The sequence below is a fragment of the Dasypus novemcinctus genome, chromosome 26 (assembly GCF_030445035.2).
Source record: "Dasypus novemcinctus isolate mDasNov1 chromosome 26, mDasNov1.1.hap2, whole genome shotgun sequence".
NCBI lineage: Eukaryota > Metazoa > Chordata > Mammalia > Cingulata > Dasypodidae > Dasypus > Dasypus novemcinctus.
Genome location: NC_080698.1, coordinates 47,696,778 through 47,715,641, shown reverse-complemented (window position 1 = coordinate 47,715,641; position 18,864 = coordinate 47,696,778). Strand labels below are relative to the sequence as shown.

Genomic DNA, 18,864 nt, shown 5'->3' with positions numbered 1-18,864 from the left:
TTAGCTGTGCCTGACACATTGTATTTGTGCCCCAACTGGTAGTAGCTATGGTGACAATAATTTTTGCACCTGGAACTGAATCTTCATTCAACATGCTTTGAGCTACTAAATGCTAGTTCCTGTCTTAAAAGGACTGTTTGGCTGGGGAGACACATACATAAAAATAGAGTGAGTATAATTTTGTAAGTGCAGGGGATTGTGAGTGCCCTGGGTAGGGATCCTTTTTTGGCTTTTGGTGGGGTGACTAGAGTGCGGTAAGGCTTAGTGCAGGATGGGCAGGAGTTACGCAGGGAAGGGTTTAAAGGCCACACTTCATGAAAGAAAAGGCAGCTTGAGGAAAGGAGACAGATAATACGGAGTGGTATATGTGCACTAAAAGCAATTTAGAAATGTCTAAATGTAAAATGTGAGACAAAGAGCAGTGAGAGATGAGTCTGGAGAGACAGGCAAGGGCTAGGTCATGAAAAACCTGAGGCTGTGTTTAGGAGTTTGGACTTAAGAGGAATGGGGAATCAGGATTTTAAACAGGACACAGATTTACACTGTGGCGTGAGCACTCTGGTTGTAGTATTAGGGGGAAGGAGACAATTTCAGAGAAAGGGAAATCAGTTAAAAGTCTGTCCTGAAGCAACGTAGTGGAAGGAGGAAGAGGTAGAGAATTTGGAAGTAGAACTGAGATCCTTGGTAACAGAATGATTGTGGGATAAAGGCGAGAGCGGCATCTGGAGAATCAATTTTTGCTAGGAAGATGAGAAATATTTGCAGAGACAGCAGGGAAGCAAGATAATCAGCTCAGCTTGGGACATGCTAAGTTGTGCATGCGTATGTGACATCCTGGGGTAGCTGTCCAATAGTTGACTTAAGTGGATTAAGATATTCAAAGAGAGATCTGAGTCAGAAACACAAGCATGCATGTAATGGTTGAAACCAGAAGCACAGGTGAGCTTGGTCAGGGTGACTGTACAGTGGGAGAAGAACATGGGGCTATGAAATGCTGGACACCACCAATGTTTAAGGGACAAAAGAAGAGATGTCCAGAAAGTAGAGGACAATGGAGGAGTCAGACAGCTAGAGAGAGAACCATGAGTGTGGTGTCATGGAAACCAAATACTTAATAGTTTAAGGGGGAAGGTTAAATGCAACAGTGGTACAATATAAGGGACTGAACATACATCCACTGGTTTTGAGAACAAGGAGGCCACTATTGAACTTGGTGAGAGCACTTTCCCAGGTGTGTGAAGAGAGCCAAATTGAGATTTGTGCAGGGAGAGAGTAAGGTGACTGAGCACTTTTTGGAGAAATGTGACTGTAATAGTATCAAGAAATATTACGTACACACAGCGAACTAGCATTTTATCTAGAGGGAGATGTGGTTAGAAAGGAATCTCTTTCTTTACATATGGGAGAGTTCTAGTGTTCATAGCTCATAGGTTAAAGCTAAAGAAGAGGGACCGGCTAGTGGGATAAAGTCCTGAGGGGGGTGGGAGTGAGCCGGTCCAGGCTGCAGAGGTTGGTGTTTATGATGAAAGAGATGCCCCCTGCTGTAACACTGGAGAGGAGCTGAGGAAGCATAAAGATGCAAGTCCCTTTTGGAGTACGGGGAAGTGCAGAGTTTTAGAGGGCTCTTGCCTGATGGCATTTAAGTTAGTCAGCCAGAACTGCCATCACAAATACCACAAAATGGGTTGGCTTAAACAATGGGAATTGACTGTCTCAGTTTCGGAGGCCAGGTTTGCTTTCCCCAGGGGGCGGGAGTATTCTAGTGTTGGCTTGCTGCAGTACTTGGGGTTCCTTGGCTGTATTTCCATCCCATGGCAATGTCTTCTCCTTTTTCTTCCAATGTTCCTGCTGATTTACAGGCCCTGCTTTTTATAAGGCTCCAGTAATCTGAATTAAGGCCCATCCTGCTTCAGTTGGGTCACAACTTAACTAAAAATAACATCTCCAAAAGGTCTTTTTTTTTTTTTAAGATTTTATTTATTTCTCTCCCCATCCTCCCCCCCCCCCCATTGTCTGCTCTGCGTCCATTTGCTGTGTGTTCCTCTGTGTCCGCTTGCATTGCCCGGTGGCACTGGGAAACTGCATCCTGCATCTTTTTTGTTGTTGTTGTGTCATCTTGCTGTGTCAGCTCTCTGTGTGTGTGGTGCAACTCCTGGGCGGGCTGTGCTTTTTTTCACAGGGGGCGGCTCTCCTTGTGGTATGCACACTTTGCACGGGGGGCACTCCTATGTGGGGGCGCCCCTGTATGGCATGGCACTCCTTGCACGTGGCAGCACTGCATGCAGGCCAGCTTACCGCACAGGTCAGGAGGCCCTGGGGATCAAGCCCTGGACCTCCATATGATAGATGGACGCGCTATCAGTTGACCCAGGTCCACTTCCCCAAAAGGTCTTATTTACAATGGATTCACACCAAATGGGAATACAGATTGAGATTGTGTCTATGTTGGGAAATAGAATTCAATTTACCATGGCATCAATTTTCTCAGGGAAGCAGGAGGCAAGGTCCATTATTGAAAGAGAGGGGATGGAGTAGGGAGTTTGAGAAGAGTGGTGAAAGCTTGTACCAGTTGCTGAAAGATTTAAAGATGAATAAAAGGACTGATAGACAACTATAAATTTGTGATGGTAGTAATCAACAGGAGTGTAAGCAGAGGTTAGACTGTAGGTTGAAGACAGGTAGGTACAAAGAAGTATGCTAAAAGAATGTTTCAGGAGATCCACCAGAGATACAGGCTGGATACTGAAAAAGAAGAGCCTGGACTAGGGCTGAGAGATGGAAAAAATGGAGGAACTAAGGAACCACTAAAGTTTATATTAAAGAGCTGGAAGGATAGGAGATTGTGGTTAGAGAGCTGGGTGTCTGACCTGGTTATTCTGAGTGATTCCTGAAGACTTTCACATGAGTGGTCAAGTAGCTGAGAGGCACCCTGGCTAGGATGTCTACCCAAATGGTGACAATGGCAGAAATTGGGGTGCAGGGAGAGACAAGTCAACGTTTTCTAAGAATCAGAGTGTCTGCAAGGTTAAAAGATAACAATGAAAAGGGTGAAAGGATGGAACAACCAGATGTTCTATCAGTGGAGTAGGGACTTTCATCTGAGGGTCAAGATGTATTTGGAAACATTTGAGAACCTCCATGCAACAGGATATGGGAGAACCTGGGAAGGGAAAGGCTGGTAGATAACATGGAGGATGTAGGGGTTTGTCTATAAAGGAAAAGAGTTATCCAGAGGGCACAACAGAAAGGTTGAAAGATAAGGATGGGACAGGGACAGGGAACCACCATATAGGAGTAAAGAGTTTTGGGGAGGCCAGCTGACAGAGAAAACTTTCATTTTGGGAGACAGCCAAGGGTGGCAGGAGCATGAAGCTGGTAGAATTAACCAGACTCAAAGTTTCAAAAAGAGCCCAGTTTGAAACACTTTTCAAGTCCACTAAGGCAAGCAAACAACTCGATGCTAGCTGCTGGCACATGCACAGATCCTGAAGTTCAAAGCTCACCTAGGTGCCAAAGGAGGTGCAGGAATTCAACCTCAGTGGGTTGGAAGCTTCTTCAAGTTCACATAATCATTAAAACATTTATTGAGTGCTTCTTCTGTTTAGGTACTGCTAGGCTCTAGGAATACAGAAATAAATCAGAAATGGCCCCAGGGCTCTGTAAATCATCTCAAGCTTGTCAGTAGCAGCATTGTTTGCCTGTTTATAGTGGTCAGGTAAGGTGGGTTTATGTATAACAAAAATACAGAAAACAGCATAAAACAAATGTATTGATATATGAAATATCAGAAAATACCCTTCTAACCACAGTCTAAGAGATACTAGGTTGGTGCAAAAGTAATTGCGATTTTGCATTGTTGAAATCTGCCGTTTGATACTGGCATACTTTTTTTTTTTTAAAGAAACAATGGCTTATTTTTCTACTCAAATGACCAAGCTGCTGAATCTTAAAGCTTCAACACGTTTTGTATCTTATTATTTTCACTGAACTGTAAGACCTTCTATTTTGATTATTCTTTGTAAACAGTGATTTGGTTTTTCCATTGGCTTTCAAATGTCACAACAGGTGGTTTAACATGGTGGTGCCGCTTTCATGGGATTATATTAAATGAATCCTCATTTCCAGTGCAATCTTTCATTGACAGTCCATCCATCAGGACTTGTCTACTGTGGTTGACCAAGGAGTCCTGCTCTGGCTGCCAGGGCTTCATTCTGCTGAAGATGACACTCCTGAAATCTCATGGATATTCTTTGTCATTTAAAAATATATCTGTAAACAATGTTCTGAACAGGTAGTCTTTTCAGGCTTTACTTCTCTTGTTCTGAAGTCTTTAACACAGTCCAAAAAGCAGGTTTCTGTAAGTTTATTGTCCGTTCCAAGAAATTCTTTAGACTGTTTTATCTAATCAGATTCTGGTATTTGTGCAGCCATATTCTTTTGGTATGTTTATTAGTTACCTTTTCTGATGCATGCGTTCCCTTTCTGTTCTGCAACAGTGGGTTGTCCAACCTTCGCTTGAATGTCTCGAGTGAGGTCGATCATATCCGACACCAGGGTGAGGCTGCGGGATGGCATAAGTCTGGGGGAGCTGGGCCCGGGTCAGGGTAGGTGCCGCTACGGCTAGATGGGAGAGAACACCCTGGCATGCATTCTTAAATGTGATTATGTTATATATCATTTTAGTGTGCATTTCTTGCTTTATGTTTTTTTGCTAATGACTTATTACTTGCTGTTTATATTTATTTTAGACTATGGAAATGATATGAGAGAAAAAGCAAATTCAAGCGATTTTCTTATTTGAGTTCAAAATGGGTCATAAAGCAGCGGAGACAACTTGCAACACCAACAATGCATTTGGCCAGAAACGGCTAATGAACATGCAGTGCAGTTGTGGTTTAAGAAGTTTTGCAAAGGAGATGGAGAGCCTTGAAGATGAGGAGCATAGTGGCCAGCCATTGGAAGTTTGACAACGACCCATTGAAAGCAATCATAGAAGCTGATAAAGAACTCAATGTCGACCATTCTCCGGTTGTTCAGCATTTGAAGCAAATTGGAAAGGTGAAAAAGCTTGATAAGTGGGTGCTAACAACAACAAAAAAAACGTCATTTTGAAGTGTCGTCTTCTCTTATTTTACCCAACAGTGAACCATTCTTGACTGGATTGTGATGTGCAACAAAAAGTGGATTTTATACAACAACCAGCGATGACCAGCTCAGTGGTTGGACCGAGAAGCAGCTCTAAAGCACTTCCCAAAGGCAAACTTGCACCAAAGAAAGTTCTGTTTGGTTGTCTGCTGCCGGTCTGATCCACTATAGCTTTCTGAACCCCAGCAAAACCACTATATCTGAGAGGTATGCTCAGCAAATCGATGAAATGGCACTGAAAAACTGCAATGCCTGTAGCTGGCATTGGTCAACAGAAAGGGCCCAATTCTTCTCCATGACAACGCCTGAACGCACATCGCACAACCAATGCCTCAAAAATTGAATTGGACTACGAAGTTTTGCCTCATCCACCATATTCACCTGACCTCTTGTCAACCGACTACCACTTCTTCAAGCATCTCGACAACTTGCTGCAGGGAAAACGCTTTCACAACCAGCAGGATGAAGAAAATGCTTTCCAAGAGCTCATCGAATCCTGAAGCACGGATTTTTATGCTACAGGAATAAACAAACTTAGTTCTCATTGGGAAAAATGTGTTGATTGTAATGGTTCCTATTTTGATTAATAAGGATCTGTTTGAGCCTAGTTAAAATCATTTAAAATTCACGGTCTGAAACTGCAATTCCTTTTGCACTAACCTAATAGAATCTTGTCAGCAGTCCCAGATGACCTTCATGTGCTCCCTTCCTCCAAAGAGTAAACTACTGTATTGAGTTTTATGGTAATCACGTGAATTTCTATAAAACAGCTTAGTGTTGCCTTTTTTTTTTGGGAGGGGGGGAGGGTTAGTATGTCTTCCTTCTTTATCTCTTGCAATTTAATTGTCAAAGAAACTGGGTCATTTATTACATAATTCCACAGTTGGAAGTTTGTTGGCTTCGTTCTTGTGGTGGTTGGTGTAGTTTAACGTGTCCCACTGTTCTTTGTATTTCCAGCATACTAGTAATTGGAGCTAGATGCTTAATCAGATTCAGGTGTGTGCTTTAATGACTACGGCTTAGCTGATTTTTCAAGAGACACATGGTGTCCACTTTTCTTTTTGTCAGTAGGAGCTGTTGATGCTCGATGCTTACATTTTTTAATTCATTAGGGGTTGCAAAATAGTGAAGTTCCAATTCTACCTTTCTTTCTTCATGTATTTGTGGGAATACTTCCAAAAAGGGAAACTTACCCTCATTTCCTACCTGGTTACTAGTGGTACAGTGTGTAAAGGGAAGGCAGTATATATGATGGAGTCTTTATTTACCATTTTTAAAAAAAGAGTTGGTTCCTTAACATCCTCCAGAGGTGAACAATTACGTTTTGGTATTGCTATAAACTCACAGATTTAAACATACTTGATATATTTGCTTCCCTTGCATTATTGGTTAATGCTCAACATGTCCCTTTTTTTGGGCAGCAGAAGCCACAAGTTGGCTCGAGTCCTTTTAACTTTGAGAGTTTCCTTGCTCTCTGGTATTGACAAGATGTTCCAGTCTGATCTTGTACATAGTCCTCTCTAAGAAGTTTTATTTCTAGGTCTTTCCAGTTGACAGAGCTAAGATACCCATCTCTCTTTCTCTCTCTCTGGGACTGATCTCTCTTCTTCCCAGCCCCTCCCTGCACTTTTTTTCTGATAAAATACCCCATGAGTTAATAATACTGATACTTGCAGGATTTTGGCTTAACCATTCCTATCTGGCACCTCTGTTTCCTTTCTCCTGCACTGAGAATTCTGCTTCTCAATGCCGCTGCAGTGAAGGAATCAGAATATCACAATTATTCATTTGCTTTATCCCACATTACAATCAAAACACTCAGAATAACTATCAATCAAGACTACCACTGGGGAGTGGATGTAGCCTCCGTGGTTCAGTGCCTGCTTCCATGTACAAAGGCCTGGGTTCAATCCCCGGTAACTCCAAAAAAAAAAAAGAAAAAGGCTACCACTATGATTACTGAAAACGTATTCTTTTCCCATCTTGTTTCTGTTTTACTCTATCTACATTGCTCATACAGACCATTTTATACTATACTTCTCTCCTTATATCCTTTAGTGTTAGTTCTGAATGTAAAAATATGTATTCAATGCATATTACTACCAGACTTTGTTGATTTTCTCTGGTCAGTTTGGTTGTCTTAAGTTCAGTTTCTAATAGATTCATACCTAAGGAATAGTTCAAGGAAATAAAATTCCCCAAATTCTTGCAAGTTGGTGACAATTTGCTGCTATTATACTTGAAAGCTGGTTCAGTTGATATGAAATTCTTGGCATATTCATCTTTTTCCTTGAGTATTTTAAAGACATGGTTCCATTTCCTTTGACCATGAAGTGTTGCTTTCAAAAAGTCTGATTCAACAAAGTCCCTGCCCTGCCCCCGAGACGGCTCCCTCGTCTGTTTGCTAGTTGGTTCTCCTTGTTTTGCACTCCTTGTCTGCTTGTTTTCTCTTTAGAAGGCATAGGGAACCAAACCCAGGGCTTCCCATGTGGGAGATGGGTGCCCAACCACTCGACCCATATCTACTTCCCTCAACCTAATTTTCTAACTCACCTAGAAAGTCTGTCTTTCTTTTTGTGGGCCTGAATATACCATTTTCTTCTTTGGGAACTCCTATTATACAAACGTTGTGCCTTATTCACCTGTCTTCTATATTCGCCATTTTTTTTCCTCCAAATTGTTTACTTCTTTCATTTCTTTTAAGACATATTTTTTGTTCACTCATGTGTTCCTTTAGTTCAGACTTCATTTCTGAAATGTCTTTTTAAACATTAAAAAAAATTCTTGAGTTCTTATACCTCATTTTAGTTTTTTCTACTACTTTGTAGTTTCATCACCTGTATAATTTTTAAATGCCTATTTTGGACTACTAAGTTATAATTTATATTTATTTTATCTGTATATCTTTTTTGGAACACTTTTATTGTCCAGAGTTGCTATTGTGTTCCTTATTTTTTCTTCTGTTTGGAATGTGACTTTGATCATCTTCTGTTGCCTATTTTTACATGAACTTAGTTTTTCTGAACTTTTAGAAGGGAGGCACGTTTTATGTTAGTTTTCCTGGTTTCATGGTTCTAGAGTATCCCCATCTTGTTTTTTTCATGAAATATTAAAATATAGGCTGTGCAAACCACAGCTAGTGTTCAAATTCAGCATAGAATATGCTTACAATTGTATGATCAATTGTTTCTCTTAGAAGTTTATTTACTATCCTGTATTGTTCTTCTACGGATGATACATCCTGAATTTTTAGGGATAATCTTAATTTCACTTAGTTTCTCAAAATACTTCGCTTAATGTGATTATTTTTCATTTATCTCTGATTGTCTTGCTCAATTTACATTCCATTCTCAGGAGTTTCTTTTTAGTGTGGAGCTTTGTCCTGGACAGGAACTTTGCTGGTAAGAGTTAAGTTTCTTGGGTCCAAACTGCTCCAGCCCCTTCAGACCTAACCAAGGACCCCATGCACTTACTGCAAACACCTCCCAGTTTCAGCTGCTATTCTCAAATTGACTTGCTGGGCTTTCAAGGGAATACTTATTATTTTGTAGTTCTGTGACTCATCAGATGCCCCACTGGTTGTCCCTGCTTTCTCCAGAACAAATGGCAATACCATGGCAGGTCTTGTAGCTGTTGGTGGTTCTCTCTACCCACTTTTTGTTTTGGAGTGCACAGGGATACCTTTTCATCTTGTTTTGTTGTAAAGTTGTCCAAGGCTTTTGATTTTGTTCTTCATGGTTTGCTCTGGGTGAGGGGGGAGGGCTTGAGAAGAATCTAAAACTCTGATTTGCATAATCTTTGCCAGGAAAATTTTGACTTTAGAAAGAGGTAGAAGTTACAGGGAAGACCATTTCCTTCAAAAACTATGCTTTTCTCCAAGCTATTTTCTTAGTCAATCTACAGCACAGAGTATCTTAAGATATCAGGGCAAACCCCTTTACATTTCTGATCCTCTTATCAGGTAATGGAGACTGTCCCAGAATTGGCAAATGAAGTGACAATCACTGTGGTTAAAAAGCAAATAGCCTACTCCATTTGGACAACTGTGCATTTTTAATCCAAGGTAGGCTCTGCTAACCAGAGAATACTGTATTATCAAACTGATGCTTGAGATGCCATACTGTTATTGTTAGGATAGGTCAGGGTATGACATTTTCTCCACTAGGTAAGTGATTTCCAGCCACAGTTTCACAGCATCCCTACTTGTCTCTCTGTGTTTCCAGAGTTACCGCAAACTTTCCAAAACTGTTGATTTAGGTCTGCCACTTAGAGGGACATCTTGGACAAGTTTTATCCTCTAAATTTCACTTTTTAAAATTATAAAATAGCAATAATACCTACCTTATACATCATTAAGTGTGAACAAAAAAGCCAATGACATAAATGGAAGAGGCTGGTAAACTTTTAAGTGATATTTAAGGTGCCGCATATTTGCACTGGCTTACTTTCTTAATACTGTTCAGTTTATATCACATCAAAAGCAAAGTACCTAGTGACAGAGTAGGCACTCACTTGATAACAACAGGTAACAGATTACTAAATTCCAAATAGGAAGGAATATGGAATATTTTACTCATCTTTATATCCCCAGCACCTCACATATAGCTTAGGACACAGCAGATATTCAGTAAATTATGGAACAGAACCTTCTAATTCTGGCAGAAATCAGACAAACTTATTCACGATCAAAAGCCCTAGTTAAGGGAAGTGGATGTGGCTTAACTGATTGGGCTCCTGTCCACCATATGGGATGCCCTGGGTTCGCTTTCCAGGGCCTCCTTGTGAAGGCAAGTTGGCCTGCACCCGAGGAGAACAGATGGTCTGTGCCCATGGAGGCAGAAAGTTGGCGCAGCACGATGATGCAATAAAGGGAGACAAGCTGACAGAACGCGTAGCAAATGGACACAGAGCAGACAGCAAGCAAGCGGCAAGGCGGGGGGGGGGGGGGGGGGGATAAAATAAATCTGAAAAAAAAAAAAAAGCCCTAGTTGAAACACTGGATTAGGCTTCAATTTCTCATCTGGTTTGCTTTCTTCATGGAATTATCAGACCAAATAAGACATTACATATGAAATTGCCCTTTCCCCGTTTTGAAAAAAATTCTATTTTAGGCAGAATTAGGTTATAGCTGGTAGCTGGTAGGAGTTTACCTAGGTATTCTTAGGGCATTTTGTAGGGGTACGCTAAGAAAGCAGGAATTTTTGTTATTTCTAATTAGTTACTTTCTAAGCATCTTAAACAAACAGATAGCATCTTCTCCATCTTTGAATCTCTTATGTGCTTAGCAAAATGCAGTCCATCATAGAACTCAGTAAAGATCTGTCAAACAAATGTTAGGGCAAAATACTGCCAATCCTGTCCACTAGCAAGTCCTGCTGCCTTTTTGGAAAACACATCCTGACTCCAAAACTTCTCCAAATCTCCATTATTGCTTGACTGAAAAATTGCTATAGCTTCCAAACGGACCTACTCCTTTTAATCATCTTTCTCTCAAAAAGATCGAAACAATTGGAGTAATTTTTAAAAACCAACCAACAATAAATTAGACCATGTCACTTCTCTGCTTAAAATCCTTCTATGACTTCCCCATTGCACTTAAACTCCAAATTCTTTAAACAAGACTCTACACCAGGGGATCAGCAAACTACAAGCCTGAAAGCCATATTTGACTTGCCTGTTTCTATAAAAAAACTTTAAATGGAACACAGACACACACTACCTATGGCTGCTTTTGTACATAATGGCACAGTTGAATAGTTGCAATAGAGACCATATGGTTTGCAAAAACCTAAATATTTACTACCTGGCCATTTATGGAAAAAAGTCTGCTGACCCCTGTTTTACATGATCCAACCTCAATCTTCTTCCTCTCTTACTGGACCTTCTACCATCCCCTACATGTATTAAAACACTGTATCTCAATACTGTATCTGACCTTAGTCATATAACTGCTATGAAACAATAACATGGTAATGACTATTTGAAATTACATTCTTGTCTTGTTCTCTGTCCCCTAGAATGTAAGCTCTGTAAGAGTAGGACACTTTACTACCCCCATTTTAATCAGCATAAGACCATCATCAAAAATAATGCCTGGCTTGGTGTGGAGAAAGTGGCCATGGTGGCTGCTGGGGGTGGGGAGTGGGAGAAGAGATGTGATGTGGGGGCGTTTTCCGGACTTGGAGTTGTCCTGGGTGGTGCTGCAGGGACAGTTACTGGACATTGTATGTCCTCCCATGGCCCACTGGGTGGACTGTGGGAGAGTGTGGGCTATGATGTGGACCACTGACCATGAGGTGCAGCGGTGCTCAGAGATGTATTCACCAAATGCAATGAATGTCTCATGATGATGGAGGAGGTTGTTGTTACGGTGGGAGGTGTGGGGTGAGGGGGGTGGAGGGTATATGGGGACCTCATATTTTTTGAATGTAATATTAAAAAAATAAAGACGAAAAATGGTAAAAAAAAAACCCAAAATAACAACAACAAAAAACAATGCCTGGCACACAGAAGAGGGCCAATAAATAGCTTTGGAAGGAATAAGACCAACACCAGTGACTCTAGTCCCGTTCAAGTCAGTTTCCAATGATTAGTGCCATTGTTGCAGATTTGCCTTAATGCTGGTCTGACCTTAATCACAAAAGGTTGAAGGGGGATTAATTGGTATTGCTGGCCCCATTACAGGGAAAGCAATCCCAAGAGCACCTTCTCTTGAATGTGGTTTCTCTTGCCCTCTTCAGGGTTAGAAAAACCAGGCAAGTTAAAGTCACAGAATTTGACAAAGAAGTTCTCGACTTTCTGATTATTATGGTTAAGAATTTTATTATCAAAATTATTACATCTCTTGTGAAAGTTCAAATGTTACAGCAAGGTGTAAACACTCCACTTGAGAAAGAAGTGATACTTCTTCCCTTCCAAGAGTTCCCCCCCCCCGCCCCCACCCCCCCCAGAGGTCTGGTCTTGACAGCACCCTGCCCACACAGAGTGGCTGGGGTCTCTGCACGTGCCAGGCAGGGTGAGGGCCGCCTGCCCGCTGGCCTCTCCCCTTGGTTAACAGCCAAGGGGAGAATGCAAACCCCAGCCCAAATGGAGAAACATTTACATACATTTTATATAATATACAAAGAAACCAGCATCCCAGGCAACATGATTTCCACTCCCAACGCTCTCCCAGACTGATGGGTTTGTGGGGGAAACAACAAAAAGAAAAGAACTCTGCTGAGGTCTCAGCATTAAAAAGCAAAAACAAAACAAAAAAATCTCCCCTTGTTTGAGCAAACACCTGATTTCAATTTTGAAAAAGTGAAATTTTGTAACAGTCACACACAAAGAGAGAAGACTGTGCATATGATAGCTGTATGGGAGGGAAGAAAGAAAGGGGATGCAAAAGACTGGGGGAAAAAAAAGGGGAAAAAATTAGAGGAAGGGAAGGAAAGGGAGACTCACAGTATTATCTTGTCCAAAAGAAGTAAGGTCCACTGCAGCACCAGGGATTACACCTGTCATATATTTGCTACCCCTATCATGGTTATAACTGAATACAAAATTAGATAAATAAAACCACGCCAGATATTACAGTAAACAAGTGAAAGAAATAAGCTGGCAACCATATGGAATTTAAAAAGATTGTGTACCCCACCTGGGCTAGCTCCAGGGCTTTTCCAGGGGTGTACAACAGGCACAATGCACTGATGGGGAGAAGCCAGTCTGTTCTCATTTCATCCAGAACAGTGTTAGGTGTTTGGGTGGCTTTGTAACTCTCACTTTGCCTACTCTCAAATAAGCCAAGAGTAAACATCCCCCAAAGAATTGTGGGACACGCCCATACACATAATCACAGTCCTGTCGGTGCCACTCCACAAACATACCCTTCCACTCTTACCCTGCAGTCACAAGTGCATGCTCCCCAATCACGGAGGTGGTCCTACTCATACGGGATCATCAACTCCTGATTAATTGGGTATAGGAAAAAAAATGTTCAAAGATATTCCCAAACCATCTGGGATCCTTTCCCATCAAATTCATTGCCAAAAGCTAAGTAGCAATGCAACTGACCCATCTCACTTATCATTCCTCTTTTCTTTGCCTACCAACTTTATGGGCTACCGAGCTGTGAAATGGCTTGAGGAGGGGGGAGTGGGATGTTAACAGCTGGGGACTCAGGCAAACTACTAGGATAATCCACTCCTGAGTAATCAAGAATTGACCATGAGCTTTTCTTCAGAGCGAGGCAACCCTCAGTCAAAGCACACTCCAAGATTCACCATCTCTGCCTTTTTCTTGGTGATTTTAAGACAAAGGTAGGGAGTATTTGTGGTGGTCACACCTTGGCCAGATAGCTGCTTTTGGAATGGTTCTCTAAGAGTGACAATTATATACCTACCCTTTTTCTGAAATGCATAATACCCTAACACTACTTAGATGACTTAGGGCTATGAGATTGGCTCTTTTAACTTTTCTTCCTTGGAAAAGATTTTTTTTTTCTCAAAAATTTAAAAAAGATGTCCTCACCGCACAAGTGACCACAGGCTACAGGCAAGGATGGGAGACAGAGGCTTCAACACAACTCATTGCACTTAGAACCGTTACTAACCAAAACATCATTTGTTTGTCAACAATGTACCCTTAACAGCAGGGAGAAACTTCTTTATAGTCTCTGCTTCAGACAAGATTTACATCTTTCTCCAAGGCCAGAGGCCAGTCGTGACTACAAGTCTTGTTTCTTGTCGACCAGACCCAATCCTCTGGCACCTTTTTACCCCCCTTCCCCAGCAATATACTCGGCCTAGGATCCAGAGGCAGCTGGAAGGAAGCAGCTTTGGGCTCATTGAGTTCTGTTTGCCCAAATCCAGAAGCCCTAGGAAAGTCCTGTCTGAGTCTTGACTCCTGACCCTTGCAGCGGTTGGAGTCGATACTGGTGTACACCCCCACTCCCACGGTGTGGGTAGTGCTGTGAATTGGAAACCGCGGATACCCTGGAGGCCTGGTAGGCAGGTGGCTGCCCAGCACTGGGTAGACTGATAGTCCGTAAGTCTGATGGCAATGACGACCTAGAGTTCTGAGGAAAGGAGGTGGAACTCAGAGTTCCTGTGCTGGACTGAGAAACCAAGTCTGAGGTTGGGGAGTCCGAGGGGCCCTGTGGGGTAGGGCTAGCAGCGCTAGAAGGGCAGCTCCTCCTTGGAAGACTGCTGCCGGTGCTGTTTCCAGAATGTGGCTGGCTGCTGTAATACCCTGGTGTCCCCGTAAATGGGGCCAATGAGTCTGTGGACACAGGGTGGGCAGGGCTGGAATAGGACGCAGAAGAGAGGGATGATTCTGAAGAACCGTGAGAGGGTGGGTTTCCAGGTCTCAGTGCAGTAGTTCGATAACTGTATCCTGGAGATTGGGTGGGATGTCCTCTAAAGGGGGAGGAACTTTGCTGAAGGAGACTTTGTGATTCTGTCCGTGGACTATCACACTGCAGGAGCTAGAAAGAGTTGGGAGGAAAAGCATAAGGAAGTGAACAAGTCCCTTAAATAGCCGTGTCAATATTTACAATGCCCTATTTTTTTTTCTTTTTAATCATTTGTTCTTTTGTGGATATCAAAGACAGTACAATGGCTGTCTTTGGTCATCTTATTTTATTGGCATGATTCTGTTACCTGAAGATGAACAGATGCTGACTTATTTCCAAGGATGCTCAAACTATAGGCAAAGACTCTTCATATAAAGGCATCTCAGCTGCAAAGGATGGCTGGGATCACAATATTTGGAACCCAGAACATAGTCCTATGCCCAAAGATAGCACTTTCTTATCTTACCTGGTAGCTGTATCTAGAAGGGCTGTAAACGGCTGCTCCTTTAGAGAGTGCTGAGCTCAATGTCTCTGGGCCTTCTCCATCTGCAGGGTCTGGAAGGTAATACAAAATCAACTTAACTTGCGTTCTTAGAATAACTGGAAAAAACACCACCACCACCCATTGTTCACTCAAATCACCAATGCCATCACCAACCCGTGCTGCTCTCTTTGGACAAATTGGGTTGAGTGCAGCATGCCAGAAGGGCAAAAGGAGTGGTTAATTATGGGCTATTTAAAAAATGCCTGATCTGATTTCCGCCTCCTTCTTTCTCTTCATCCTTCATCAAGGTGGATTTCCAGGCCTTTGGAGAGATAAGAGTTACAGAAAAGTATCCCTTGGGAAAAAGAGCAGACAGAGAGAGCAAGCAATACTAGACCTTAACAACACTATAGCCTAAAAAAGCAGATGCATGGCAGAACTAGAACCTAACATAAAAAGGAGCCCAAACTGCATTAAAAACTGACTTGCCTCATCCCAGTATTTGGTATGAACTGTGTGGAGCTTGGCTCATGGGTCCCTGAACCCAGTAGGTAAGAGAAGGCCATGGCTCACCTGAGTCTTTTTCTGTGGTGTTATTCTCCCACGTGGGAGAGGGCTCTCCTTTTTGGGCCACCCTCACACTGCTTCGGAGGACCTTGGGGATGCTCCCTCCTTCTCGGAGTCGTTCCACTGAAGTGGGAACCATCCTGTGAAGGCAACATGGTTCACAGGATTTTAGAATGCAGAGTCTGGTACAAATGAAGCCGCAACAAAGGTCATACAAGGTATTCTCTTCAAATATGCTCAGACATTTTCGTCGGACCCAATTTAAAACAAGGCATTTCCTCTGCTTAAACCTATGTTGGGCACAGAAGAAAAAAGCAATTTCAAAGAAAAAAGAAAAAGAATCAAGAAAAAAGGCAAAAATTTTCTCCTCTGTAAAATCATGTATCTGGCACATATTAGTAGTTTAATAAATGTTTCACAGACTAAATGAATATTAGTCATTCAAACCATGTCTCATCATTCTCAGAGTTCATTTCTTCAGTTCAACATCCCTGAACATGCTGTATTTTCTATTTCACTCATCTGATACTCAATACCTATCATTATTATTTAGATTTTGATTTGTGGTTTCCCCTAAACCAGACTACATGTCTTTTCAGAATATGTCTTATCTCTCTGTATATGCTAGTCAGGTGGAATAGAGACATCTGTTGTTAGTTCAAGTGGAAGTGGGCTGGTTACCTTTGATACGAAATGAGAAAATAGAAGAGGCAGTGTTAGTGCCCACCAAGTAAAATAGCTCATTTGATTTTACAACTATATGACGTCCAAGTTGCTCCATAGGCTCAGTAGCACTTCTGTGCTTCTGCAAGGCTGGGGGGTTGTGGCTGACACTATCAAATCAGCTGACCAGTCTGATTTACAGCACTGTATATGCTGCCTCTCTCAGATTAGTGTTAACATACCTTTTACGTAAAATTGAGAATGATCTTAGATGTATACTTCCTTCCTGAATTTAATTATAGAGCATCAAATATAAACTTACCATCTACTGCTGATATTCTCTTGAGGTCTGCAGTGAGATGAAGAAGTGCCTCTGGAATCTGATGGGCTTACCGCCTCCAAATGGGACATAGAGGAATGAGATGGGGAGAATTTTTTGTGAGGGGAAGATGGGGTTCGGGCTGAGGATCCCTGCACACCATGGGCACCAGTGTCAGACACTGAGTTACTGCAGCCTTGCCCAGCTCCTGCAGACTTGCTTTTGTTCTGTGCAGAGTCAGCTCCCCCACCAGAAGAATTCTCCTTGGCTTCTTGTTTCCGTTTGCGGTACTCTAGCAGAGATACCTAGGATAGAAACAAGGAACAGGACTGTAGGTCAGCTAGAGATTGTTACTGGATCACTAGCAATGGGGAAAGAAGAGAAAATGGAATCCTAGTAAACCACTAGCCAAACCGTGAAAACAAAGCAGGTACCAACCCTGGCAACTTTTTCCAGGTGCAAGAAAGACCTAAGCACAGCTACATATTTAAAGCAACCAGAAATCTGTAAGGTCTCGAAGAGAATATAAACTTGGATAATGTTCAAGAAGTACATCTCAATCTTTTTACTGCCATTGGAAAAACCCATGAGATCAAAACTAGAGGCATATATTATCATAATTGTTTGCAACAATAGGAATACCTAGAAAAGGGAGGGTAGGGAGCTGGAAGCTTGTGTAGTTTATATTAACTTTCCAGGCAATTCTCACAGCTCTTCCTCACTCCTAGGAATCCCTAGTTAGTTGCTATTAAGAGAGAGAGAGAAGAAAAAGGAAGATGGAGGAAAGAAAATGCCAATGCTCCACGATTTTCAAGTTATACCTAGGGATTTATTACTGTTTTTATCTTATGCATGGAAACTTGTGTTAAAAGAGAAAGGAGAAAAATGATTTCCAGTTTTTACTTTAGTAAGGCAGCTCTAGAAAATTTTCTATACTTGGAAACGTCTCAACTCCCCTTTCATCTACCTAATCCTTATTCATTCTTTCCTAACATAGCACGACACCCTCCTCCCACTGCCCAAAAAAACCTCCTCTTTGTTGTTGTACCTGCTTACAGTGGCTATTGTCTTGCTTGTTTTATGTACTGAGTTCTTTTTTTTTTTTTAAATAAAAATTTTTTAAAATTTCTCTCCCCTTCCCGGCCCCCCAAGTTGTCTGCTCTCTGCGTCCATTCGCTGTGTGTTCTCTGACTGCTTCGATCCTTATCAGCGGCACCGGGAATCTGTGTTTCTTTTTGTTGTGTCAGCTCCCCATGTGTGCGGCACCATTCTTGGGCAAGCTGCACTTTCTTTCATGCATGAGCATTGTGCACGGGCCAGCTCCACACGGGTCAAGGAGGCCCGGAGTTTGAACAGCAGACCTCCCATGTGATAGGCAGACACCCTATCCATTGGGCCAAGTCTGCTTCCCTGTACTATGAGTTCTTGAGTTCTATGAGGGCAAAGACCAAGTTTATTTGGCGTCTTTTAAAGGTTTATTTACTTTTCTTTATTTATTTCTCCCCCCATCATTGTTTGCACTCGCTCTCTGCTCGTCTTCTTTTTAGGAGGCACGGGAAACCAAACCCAGGGCCTCCCATGTGGGAGGGAGGCACCTAATCCCTTGGGCCAGCCACCTCCACTCCCTATTTGGCTTTTCATCTTTAATATCCAGGACAGAATGTGGCACTTAGTAGGTATTCAACAAATGTTTCTGAAATAAGAAATGATGATTTAAAAAAAAAATTTCAATAATTTTTGGACATAATTAAATGAAACCAGAAATCCAAAGATAGTTTCCATTTCTTGTTCCCAAAAGTCAATGGTGTTCATGCGAGTCTTTTTTTTAAAGATTTATTTTTTAAATTTATTCACCCTCCCCCCCCACTGCTTGCCCGCTGTCTGCTCTCTGTGTTCATTCTCTGCGCATTCTTCTGTGTCTGCTTGTCTTCCTTTGCTGCATATTGCTGCGCTAGCTCTCCGCGGGCGCTGATCAGCTTGCCTTCACAAGGAGGCCCTGGGAAGCAAACCCAGGGCCTCCCGTATAGTAGAAAGGAACACAATTGGTTGAGCCACAGCTGCTTCCATGCAACAGTCTTCTATATCCATTACTATCTTATTCCAAATTATCTGATAGTTCAATTGTTTCTTCCTCTTATCCATGTAGAGTTCTCATTTTCCTGTCTAAATGTAAACTAAATAAAAAATATGAAAAGGCAATTCTGCATATGTATTTTCTATACACCCATCTTGGCAGGGAGTTAAAAAGTTGTGGTCATATTTTATTGTAATGTAAAACTAAAAAGCTTAGACTAGGCTATATTTTCAATGAGGATACAACAGACACTGCCATTATGTGAGACTATCCCACAC

At 41.9% G+C, this 18,864-nt stretch overlaps 2 protein-coding genes across 51 annotated transcripts in view; one reads left to right on the top strand and one right to left on the bottom strand.

Moving 5' to 3' along the window:
* Positions 1-5,912, top strand: part of LHFPL4 (LHFPL tetraspan subfamily member 4) — a 33,375-nt gene extending 27,463 nt beyond the window's left edge. Inside the window, exon 5 of the transcript XR_009183634.2 lies at positions 4,749-5,912. The gene's annotated coding sequence lies outside the window, so the exon portion shown is untranslated. The remainder of the gene's footprint in view (positions 1-4,748) is intronic.
* Positions 5,913-11,947: 6,035 nt separating this feature from the next.
* The window catches only part of SETD5 (SET domain containing 5), a 72,772-nt gene continuing 65,855 nt past the window's right edge, over positions 11,948-18,864 (bottom strand). For all 50 annotated transcript variants that reach the window (XM_058288684.2, XM_071212198.1, XM_071212192.1 and 47 more), the window contains 4 exons: positions 16,516-16,817; positions 15,537-15,670; positions 14,946-15,034; positions 11,948-14,611 (listed from right to left, as the gene is read on the bottom strand). In XM_058288684.2, coding sequence (XP_058144667.1) covers positions 14,003-14,611; positions 14,946-15,034; positions 15,537-15,670; positions 16,516-16,817 — 1,134 coding nt within the window. In that variant the 3' untranslated portion in view covers positions 11,948-14,002. The remainder of the gene's footprint in view (positions 14,612-14,945; positions 15,035-15,536; positions 15,671-16,515; positions 16,818-18,864) is intronic.